Source organism: Zalophus californianus, chromosome 7, assembly GCF_009762305.2.
Source record: "Zalophus californianus isolate mZalCal1 chromosome 7, mZalCal1.pri.v2, whole genome shotgun sequence".
Classification (NCBI taxonomy): Eukaryota; Metazoa; Chordata; class Mammalia; order Carnivora; family Otariidae; genus Zalophus; species Zalophus californianus.
The window spans coordinates 142,587,241-142,598,262 of record NC_045601.1 but is presented as its reverse complement, the minus strand read 5'-3'; the positions used below and the strand labels follow the sequence as shown (position 1 = coordinate 142,598,262).

At 40.8% G+C, this 11,022-nt stretch overlaps 1 protein-coding gene across 2 annotated transcripts in view; it reads left to right on the top strand.

Annotated features, from left to right (window-relative positions):
* The first annotated feature begins 1,764 nt into the window (after positions 1–1,764).
* GPLD1 (glycosylphosphatidylinositol specific phospholipase D1) overlaps positions 1,765–11,022 on the top strand; it is a 54,248-nt gene continuing 44,990 nt past the window's right edge. The window contains exons 1-4 of one of the 2 annotated variants that reach the window (XM_027601598.2): positions 1,765–1,837; positions 1,910–2,222; positions 2,623–2,705; positions 5,637–5,692. In XM_027601598.2, coding sequence (XP_027457399.1) covers positions 2,200–2,222; positions 2,623–2,705; positions 5,637–5,692 — 162 coding nt within the window. In that variant the 5' untranslated portion in view covers positions 1,765–1,837; positions 1,910–2,199. Of the gene's footprint in view, positions 1,838–1,909; positions 2,223–2,529; positions 2,706–5,636; positions 5,693–11,022 lie in introns of those variants that run through there. The other variant, XM_027601599.2, reaches the window with a different exon arrangement.

The following is an 11,022-nucleotide window of genomic DNA, read 5'->3' as shown; positions in this document are numbered from 1 at the left end:
AGTTCTCTCGTTTGTAGTGAGATAACATAATTAATGGCTTAGCAGAGTTGCTACATTAAATTCAGCACAACGTTCAAAGTCCTAGTAGCTGCCCTAGGACAAGCCACTAGTTAAGATGAAAGTTAGGCCTCCAACTGGTCAGTGGGACCATGTGTCAGAATTGAATCAAGCGAGGTATCATTACAAGTAGACATGAGCCTAAGAATCTGGAAGCAGGAAGGAAGCCTCAGGGGCACCTGGGTGGCTCAGTCATTAAGCGTCTGCCTTCGGCTCAGGTCATGGTCCCAGGGTCCTGGGATCGAACCCCGCATCGGGCTCCCTGCTCCACGGGAAGCCTGCTTCTCCCTCTCCCACTCCCCCTGCTTGTGTTCCCTCTCTCGCTGTCTATCTATCAGATAAATAAGTAAAATCTTTAAAAAAAAAAAAAAAGGAAGGAAGCCTCAGCTTTAACGAGGATACAAAGAGAAATTTAGCAGGGCCATCTTCTGAATCTGTGGGTTCGAGTGAAGCCCATTTCTGTGCATTGATTTAGGAGCACTAGTCTCAGCATATCTCTGCTTCTCCATTTCTACTGCGTTGAGTCTCTTGCTGTCTTTTCTGGAGCCTGTGGGCTCTTCCACTTTCTCTGGGACGTTGGGTTCTTATTTGCAAAATGCGGAGGCAGTACCTTTAAATTTTGGCTTTTTTTTTTTTAATGAGTCGGCGTCACTCAGTCCTGAGTGAGTCACATCTAGCAGAAGTGGGAACAGCAGAGTTTAGTCTCTGTGTGTGTGTGTGTGCGTGTGTGTGCGCGTGTATTCGCTGTTTCTGTCTGTATTCTACTGGAGGAATTGGGGGAAGAGAGGAGGTCCTGGAGGGGAGACTGCTGCCCGGTGGGTATCCCTGGCGTCCCGGGACCTGGCGTCTTTCTACCTGCTGCCTGCAGGGGGAGCCCTACTGTTGGCACAACCGTGGCAGCCTCTCTTGATCCAGTATCAGTCCGCTTGTCTTCCTAAGGTTCTGTTTCAAACAGTATTCACTTCCTTTTCCAGGTGACTTCTCCAGTAGGCACTCTGCCTAGGGTCCATAGTACTTTTAGTGGCACACAAAACTGTGTAATTTCTTTTAAAAATCAGAAAAAAAACCTTTTAGGTTGAATATAAATAGATGAATACTTAGGTCAACAGAGATGTAAAATCTTATTTTTTTTTATTTTTAGGAAGGAAGGGGCCTACAAAGGCCAAGGTGCCTAAGGTCTAGGGAAGTCCTGATGCCGGCTGCCCCTTCTCTCTGTCTTGTGCCCTCTGCAAGCCCCCTTTCAGCGTAGGAACAGTTCCCCTCCCCCTGCGGTTCCTGTCTAGCTCCTAGGCTGCCCGATGCCTCCCAGAGCCTGGCTGGGGGCGATGGCTCAGTCTGGAACCTTTCTTCTTCGCCCGGCCTTCTCCATCTGCTCCCCCACTTGCAGTAAGGGGGAGATTAGGCCTATGTATATAAAGCACCTCAGCCAAAGTTCATGGCCTCTGGCCCAAAAGCCGTCAGGAGCAGCGGGGCCCAGTGCCCTCCGGATTCGGGGAGAGCTGTGGGCTTCCTTCTGTGGGGCTTGCAGGTGGCTAAGCTAAGGTTACAGAGGAAACTTGGCAGAGACCTAAGGGTCTAAATCATCCCATCTTCTATTCTTCTCTTCCGTTTGCTCCCCTGAGCGTGAGTACAGTTTCCTCCCACTCTTTCAGGATCTCCTTTCTTGCTTTCCACTTAGAACGTGCATAATTTGAGCTGTAAGATTACCACCTTTTCCCCGAAGAGCTTCACCGACTTTTTCCCATGGATGAAGTGCTACAGACCAGATACTTCCTCACAGGTATATTCTGAGCCTAGCATTTTCCGAATCCTTGTTTCTTGGTCTTAAATCTGTCCCATGTCTCCTGCCCAGTGGAATCAGCGTCTTCGCTTGGGGTGCAGGAATCTGACCGTGCAACCGGCTTGAGATAAGCCCCATAAGAACAGCAGGAAGCGGGGAGACCAGGAGTGCTTGCTCTTGTGTAATCCCATGCAAGTGTCAGTATCTGTTGCCAAATACTGAAAGAGAAGCCAGCTCCAGCTGATCGTCATAAAAGCTCTCCCAGCACTTTGGGCTTTGGAGGCTGAGGACTCGGGGGCCCCTGCTACAGGTGTGCAAAGGATGCCTGAGGGATCAGCCCTTGTGAGTCGAGGTGGTCCAGCATGTGGACCCTCAGTCTAGACAGGTGAGTCTCTCTCTTTTTTGAAGAAAGCAAAAAACATCTGGAGACAACTTTGCTAAGGTGACCATACAAGTTTTGTTTTAACAAGAAATCTGGAGGACACCTGTGTCACAAAGTGGCCATGCTCCCCACTAAGAGCATTCACATTTCAGTTGATGGCTTTTTTTTTTTTTTTTTTCCTCTCCCAGATGGAGTTTGTTTGCTGTTCTCGTGAAGTTAAACAGTAGTTAAACAGTTGACTGGGAAGTGTTATTATTTTGAAATGAGGCTTGGTTGCCCGGTCAGTGACCTGCTTAGAGGGAAAGCCGTGGGTCTGGGCCTGGGTTTCAGGCCCTGCCACCGCAGTTCTGAGCACGTCGTGTCACTGAGGAGCAGCAAGTAACGAGGGCATGTCCCTTTGCAGGTTCTGGCCTGGGCTGCTGATCACACTGGGCTCCCTCTGCCCGGGGGCTTCGCCATGTGGCATCTCCACACACATCGAGATAGGTAAGTGCCTGCACCTTGCCTGGGATTAGGGATGCTAAGTCTGTCACAGGGTGTTAAGGAAGAGATGTGAAGTCGGTCCCACATACTGATAACAAGTTCCCCGGACTGGAGTCGGGTGGGTTCCGTGGAGGGTGGGCAGGAGGCAAGGGAGCCATGCGTGCTTGATGATCGGCCCCTGGCTGTTTCTCTGGGTGGGCAAACAGTGAGGAGCTGGAGAAACTCCGAGAAACTCGCGGTTGCCATGAAGCAGAACTGATAGAATGGTAGAGGAGGAAGATGGGTGGATCTCAGTAGGAGTGAGGAATGTTGTTTTTGTTGTTTTAGATTTCCAAGTATGTGTGCCAGGCCACTTGTCGCCACGGGGGTGGGTCCCCTGAGTCGTGGTGGGCCCCAGCCAGGGCAAGGAAGCGAGGGCGTCTGGCTACTGGCACTAGAGGGGACCGATGACAAGAGCTGGGGAGGACGGGCTCGGGGGTGAAGGCAGAGTGCCAGATGCAGGTGCATGGTGGGTTTGGTTCTTGAATGGAGTGTATTTGTAATATTTTTTTTGAACGCATGGAATAGGATTATATTCTACAACAGTTTTCAGATTAAATCTGCGTTTTCTTTTAGATAAAAACAAGAATATTTCATAGTCAGGCCACCTGGCCAGAAGGTACCAATCATAACAAGATTACAAATAAAGGGTGTAAGCTTATCAGTGCCAGATAGACTGAGGTATTTATTGAGTTCTGGTGGACAAGAACCTATGAGCCCAGAATTTTGCCTTCTGGAAGGGCACTAGAGGTCACTGAGCTCAGTCCCTGTATTTCACATACAAGGAAATCGATCTGGAGAATCTCACAGCTAGCTCATTAGAGGGCTGGCCTAGGATTGCATGTCCTGAGAGCCAGTCCAGTGTTCTTTCCAAATACATTTATTGCTACGAGCAGTCAGCAAACGAGAGAATTAGACCCAGGCTGTAATACCAGCTCTGCTATAAACTAAGTATGTGAGTCAGAGCAATTCATTTTCTCTGCGATCCTCTTCTGTAAAGTAAGGAAGCCGAACGTCTCAGTGAATTTGAAAGTATTGTCCAGGTGTAAGTTCTTTGAAATTGAAATTGCTAGAACTGTAGGCTGAGAAAGAACAAAGTGTAAATGGAAATTTTCAAGAATAAGTATAAATGGGGCGCCTGGGTGGCTCAGTTGGTTAAGCAACTGCCTTCTGCTCAGGTCATGATCCTGGAGTCCCGGGATCGAGTCCCACATCGGGCTCCCTGCTTGGCGGGGGGTCTGCTTCTCCCTCTGACCCTCTTCCCTCTGGTGCTCTCTGTCTCTCATTCTCTGTCTCTCAAATAAATAAATAAATAAAATCTTAAAAAAAAAGAATAAGTATAAATGGAGAGTTTTTAATCCTTAAACACAGATGCAGTATGAAGTTTTAATAAAATCGGATAACTGCTTGCCTCTTTTCAGTAGGTACCAAAGATCCTAATAGATTATACTGAATATATGTTTTGTATATATTAATATAACATTAAATATATCAATACATTATATAAAATACTAAATAGAAATATTAAATAGAAATATAAAATATTAAATGTATACATGTATTATCTATATATATCGTAAGTATATAAATATATACATGTTAATATATTAAGATATTAAATATATTAATATAAAACTTTGTTTATGTGAACATAATTGAAGACCACTCCTAACCTGCACAGATTTTGAGGAGTCTTATGTGAAAGAAAAAACTCCCAACATTTACCAATTATTTAGAGGATTCTGTAAATCTCTTGGTTCATGATTTCACTTAATGTAAAGCCTGTTGGAAGGCTGACAGTCTGTGAGTTAATTAAAACGGGCCTCGTTTGGTGGTTTGGAGCTGTAAATCCTGGCAATCCTGTGTCCAGGTTACTGATGTGGGCTGGGAGCCTCTATCTTACAGTGTTATGCTTAGAGGAGTGGCTGTATTTTTGTATGAATTACAAAACTGGATGTGATTCACAATAGAAGGAAGGTATCCCCTTTGAATGTGACTTTACAAGGCATGTTCGTCTTAGATTCTAGGAAGATTCAGGGTGTGGATGTGTGTGTGTGTGTGTGTGTGTGTGTGTGTGTGTGTGTGTCCGCAAGTGAGTGGAGCAGGTAACCTGGGATTTTTTTTTTTTTTTTTTTTTTTTTGGTCCATCTAATGTGGCCCAACTGATGAAAAAACATTCGAGAGTAATTGATTCAGTCCATGGTTTTGGCCATGTATCCTATTTTCTGCTTAGGGTCATTTATCTTGGTGGGGGTGGGGGTGTTGAGGCTAAGATGACGCTTCGGTTTACTGAGCTCCTACCATGTATCAGCCACTGTGCTCATCATATACGTGTATTTTGTGTGACTCTCTCAACACACCTGTAAATGTGGGAATTACTTACTTTTACTTAGGAGGGAACTGAGACCTAGCTTAGCAGGGCCATGCTAAGCAGAAACTTCAAATCACCATGCAAATTTGATTTGTATTTTTTGGTGATGTAACTATCGTATGAATCTTACTATGCCTAATGAAAATGACTAGTGAGTACACACTTAAATTTTCATTTCCCCCTTCCTTGACCGTTGCAATGACAAAATTACATTTTCCTTGTTTTTTTTATTTTAGTTTTTTAAAGATTATTTGTTACAGAGAGTGAGTGTGCCTGCACCCATGAGCATGGGGAGGGATGGGGGAGGGGGAGGGAGAGAGAGTTTTAAGCAGACTCCATGCTGAGCATGGAGCCTGACTCGGGGCTCGATCCCAGGACCCTGAGATCACAACCTGAGATGAAACCAAGGGTTTAACACCCAACTGACTGCATCACCCATATGCCCCAATTTTCCTTTTAAAACATCTTGAATAAATTCTGTTTCAGGTATTGTTGAATTTAATTGATTTATATATTTCTCTCAGGACACAGAGCTCTGGAGTTTCTCCACCTTCAGGATGGGAGAGTTAACTACAAAGAGGTATAAAGTTTAATTTTTCTCTTATTCCTTGTGCATTAACTCTCTTCCATAGGTGCCAAAATAAAGGTCCTAACATATATTTAGGCAATAATTTTCAGAGTCCTTTTTGTCTTCATAAAACATTAATATTTGGGGTTATAAAAGGTATATGTCCCCTCCAGTGCTACTTGAACATATGTATATATATACTGGAATATATATATTATGTATACTTACATATTATAATTTATACTTGAACATATACATATAATATACATTATATAATTAAAATATGTCAATACTCTTATATTTATTTTTATATGTATAAAACGTAATTTATATGTAATGATATATATCATATAATTTAAATAGTATCATTGGAATATTTTAGTGATGAATCAAAATTTGAAAAATTGAGGAAGAATTAAAATGGTACATCTTTTTGTTTTACAAAGAGAGGTCACGCCTGAGATAAATTTATTTTTCACCTCTTGACTGTGTCATATAAAAATTGCATCAGCACAAGGAGCAGGAAATGTTTATTCAGAAGTCTGCTCTGAGATGCTCATCTGATGTCTCCTACTGTATTCTTGGTTCAGACTATCCGATGGCTTTCCTGTACCTATCCTCAAATTGGTTCTATTCTGACCCTATACACTATTTCTGGTTCTAGGCTAAATAATGCTTTGTGCAAAGATGATTCTTAATACTATAGGTAGGAGTGATTAATACTCCTTGGTGACCTCAGAATTGGATCAAATTATTACCAGTAAGTTTTGACAGTTCAGTATGGAAGGCAGGTTGGTGCGATAACTGAAATCCATCCTTGTCCTCAAACCACTTTTAGACATTAGTTTCAACTTTCCAACTTGGCAGTTGACAGTGTTTGATTATCTTCATTGACCGTGGTGGAAGGTAGCCAAGGATGAGGAGGAGAAGCAAGAACCTGCCTAATTCATCACGCGAACAACCAATCCTGAGTGTGTGCAGAGCGATTTTGTAGTAGAGATAGTCACACTTGTATCATTAACTTAATTTGAAACGTGTGGGCTGGACACCGATCCTTCCCCTCCGCATTGGTCCTAATGCAGATACTGATGCCATCATTGGAAATGACTAAGTGCCCTGAGTGCTTGTACTTCAATTTATAAGGGTCGGGATACCTCACCTTTTACAATACTATCAGATCCCTTTTCATGATGTACTTTATATCTCTGTATGTGGGACTTATAGTGTCTCTTTCTTCCTAGTCCACCTGTTCTTCGGGGCCTTCTGGACTCGTTGAGGTCTGAATTTTGTTGGTTCTGGGATTGTCTTTTGTTAATATATCCAGAGGTGACTGCTCTTTGAAACCTTTGATTTACACAAAGAGAATAATAACGCATAAAGCTGAGAAAATCAGTGTATGTATTTATAAGAACTGTCAGAAGCAAGCTGACCTCACTTTGGTGGTCATTATTGCCCTGATACTTTTTCCTATTCTTATTTTATTATTAAAGTGTAGTTGATAATGCTACATTACATACATACAACATAGCGATTCAACAATTCTGCACATTACTCAGTGCTCACCACAATAAGGGTGGTCACCACCCATCACCATGTGTTATCACAATATTATTCACTGTATCTCACATGCTGTACTTTTTATTTCCCTGACTTATTACTGGAAGCTTGTACCTCTAAATCCCCTTCACCTATTTTGCTGATCTCCCTACCCTCCGCCTTCCCTCTGGCAACCACCAGGTTCTTCTCTGTATTAAAGAAGTCTGTTTGTTCATGTATTTCTTAGATTCCACATAGAAGTGAAATCATACGGTATTTGTCTTTCTCTGACTTACTTGATTTAGCATAATACCCTCTAGGTCCATCCATGTTGTCAGTCACAAATGCTGAGATTTCATTCTTTTTTTTATGCCTGAGTAATAGTCCTGTGTGTGTGCAATCACATCTCCTTTATCCATTCACATATATATGGATGCCTGGATTGTTTATATAGTTTGGCTACTGTAAGTAATGCTGCAGTAAACATCAGATGCATATATCTTTTTTAATTAGTGCTCTGTTTTCTTGGGCAAATACCCAGCAGTGGAATTACTGGATCATATGGTATTCCTGTTTTTAATTTTTTGAGGAACCTCCTTACTATTTCCCAGAGTGCCTGCACCAATTCACATACCCACCAGTGGTGCACAAGGGTTCCTTTTTCTCCACATTGGCAACACTTCTTGTTTTTTTGATCTAGCCATTCTGACAGGTGTAAGATGATAATCTCATTGTGGTTTTTGTTTTGCATTTCCCTACTGATTAAATGTTGAGCATTTTTTCATATGTGTATTGGCCATCTGTAGGCGGTCTTTGGAAAAACATTAAGTCATCTATTTTTTTAAAGATTTTATTTATTTATATGACACTCTCGAGAGAGAGCAGGAACACAAGCAGGGCGAGTGGGAGAGGGAGAAGCAGGCTCCCCACCGAGCAGGGAGCCCGATGCGGGGCTCGATCCCAGGACCCTGGGATCATGACCTGAGCCGAAGGCAGACACTGAATGACTGAGCCCCCCAGGCGCCCCCCATCTGTCTCTTTCTTAATGAGATTGTTCAGGTGTTGTGTGTGCGCGCGCGCGTGCGTGCGTGTGCAGTTGTAGAAGTTCTTTATATAGTTTGGATATTAAACTTTTATTAGATGTATCATTTGAAAATTTCTTCTTCCATTCAGTAAGTTACTTTGTTTGATTGAGTTTTTGTATTTTTTTTTTTCTGTGCAAAATCTTACTTTTGGTGTAGTCCCAGTAGTTTATTTTTTTGTTTCCTTTGCCTCAGGAGACATATTAAATATGTTGCTAAGGCCAATGTCTAAGAGATGACTACCTATATTTTCTTCTAGAATTTTTATGGTTTCAGGTTTCACACTTAGTCTTTATTTTTGTGTTTGGTTTGAGAAAATGGCCCAGTTTCATTCTTCTGCATGTTGCTGTCCAGTTTTCCCAGCATCATTTCTTGAAGACACTGTCTTTTCCTTGTTGTGTATTATGACTCTTTTGTCATAGATTGATTGACCAAGTGAGGGTTTATTTCTGGGCTCTCTATTCCATTCATCTGTGTGTCTATTTTTGTGCCAGTACCAAATGTTTTAATTACTACAGCTTTGTAGTACATCTTTGAAATCTGGGATTATGATACTTCCAGTTTTGTTCTCCTTTCTCAAGATTTCTTTTGGCTATTTGGGGTCTTTTGTGATTCCATACAAATTTTAGGATTGATTGTTCTAGTTCTGTGAAAAATGCCATTGGTATTTTGATAGGGATTGCATTAATCTGTAGTTTGCTTTGGGTAATACGGACATTTTCACAATATTAATCTTCTAATCCATGAGCACAGAATACCTTTCCATTTGCATCACGTTCAGTTTCTTTCATCAGTATCTTACAGTTTTCAGGGTATAGGTCTTTCACATCCTTGGTTAAACTATAGATACTTTATTCTTTTTGATGCAATTGTGAATGAGATTGTTTTCTTAATTTTTCTTTTTGCTACATTATGATGAATATATAGAAATGCCGCAGATTCTACATACTAATTTTGTATCCTGCAACTTCACTGAATTCCTTTATTCGAATAGGTTTTTTTGGTAGTCTTTTAGGGTTTTCTATATATAGTATCGTGTCATCTGCAGATAGTGACCATTTTACTTCTTACTAGTTTGGATGCTTCTATTTCTTGTCTGATTGCTGCAGCTAGGACTTCCAGTACTCTGTTGAATAAAAGTGGTGGGAGTGGACATCCTTGTCTTGTTTCTGACCTTAGGGGAAAAGCTCTCAGTTTTTCCCCATTGAGAATGATGTTAGCTGTGGGTTTTTCATAGAAGGCCTTTATCATGTTGAGGTATGGTTCCTCTAAATTCACTTTATTGAGAGTTTTTATCACGAACAAATATTGTATCAAATCCTTTTTTCTAGATCTCTTGAGATGATCATACGGTTTTTATCCTTCTTGTTAATGTGATAGATCACATTGATTTGAGAATATTGAACCACTCTTGAATCCCAGGAATAAATCCCACTTGATCATGGTGAATGGTCCTTTTAACATACTATTGAATTTGGTTTGGTAATATGTGTTGAAGATTTTTGCATCTGTGTTCATCAAGGATATTGGCCAGTAGTTCTCTTTTTTAGTGGTGTCTGGTTTTGGAATCAGGGTAAAGCTGGCCTTGTAGAATGGATTTGGAAGTTTTCCTTCCTCTTCTATTTTTTTGGAATAGTTTGAGAAGAATAGGTATGAATTCTTCTTTAAATGTTAGGTAGAGTTCACCTGTGAAGCCATCTGGTCCTGGACTTTTGTTGGGGAATTTTTTGATTACAGATTCAATTTTGTTACTAGTAATTGGTCTGTTCAAATTTTCTATTTCTTCTTGATTCAGTTTTGGCAGATTGTATGTTTCTAGGAATTTATCCATCTCTTCTACGTTCTCCAATTTGTTACATAATTTTTCATAGTATTCTTTTATAATTCTTTGTATTTCTGTGGTGTTGGTTGTTATTTCTCCATTTCTGATTTTATTTATTAGTTGCTCTTTCTTGAGGAGTCTGGCTAAAGGTTTATCAATTGTGTTTATCTTCTCAAAGAACTAACTCTTGGTTTCACTGATACATATTTTTTGCATTTATTTCCACTCTAAACTTTTATCTTCCTTCTACCAACTTTGGGCTTTATTTTCTTTTTCTAGTTCCTTTGGGTATAAGGTTTGATTGCTGTTTTGAGATTTTTCTTGTTTCTTGTAAAACCTGTACTGCTATAAACTTCCTTCCTAGAACTGTATCTGCTGTATCCCAAAGATTTTTTTTTTAAAGTGGGTTCCATGCCCAACATGGGGCTTAAACTCATGACCCTGAGATCCAAGTCACGACGTGCTCTACCAACCAAGCCAGCCAGGTGCCACACAAATATTTTCAGTCATGGTGTTTCCATTTTTGTTTGTCTTCATGTATTGTTTCATTTCCTCGGATTTCTTCATTGACCCATCCATTTTCACTAGCATGTTTAGCGTCCATGTGTTTTTTTCCCTAGTTTTTTTTCCTTAAAAAATAATTGATTTCTAGTTTCATACTGTGATGATTGGACTCATTATATATATATATATTTACTTTCTATAAAAATAAACAGAATGTGGTATTTTAACCATGAAATCCTAGCAATGGTAGTTAATTTGGATGGTTTCAGTCCTCTCTGCCCTACTTCTGCCTGCCTCCAGAAGAGATTTCTTCTTTTCTGATTAGAAAACTGAGAGATGTACACTGTAAATCATTCTGAGACAAACAATGTTGACACTTGGCTTTATATCATTCTCAG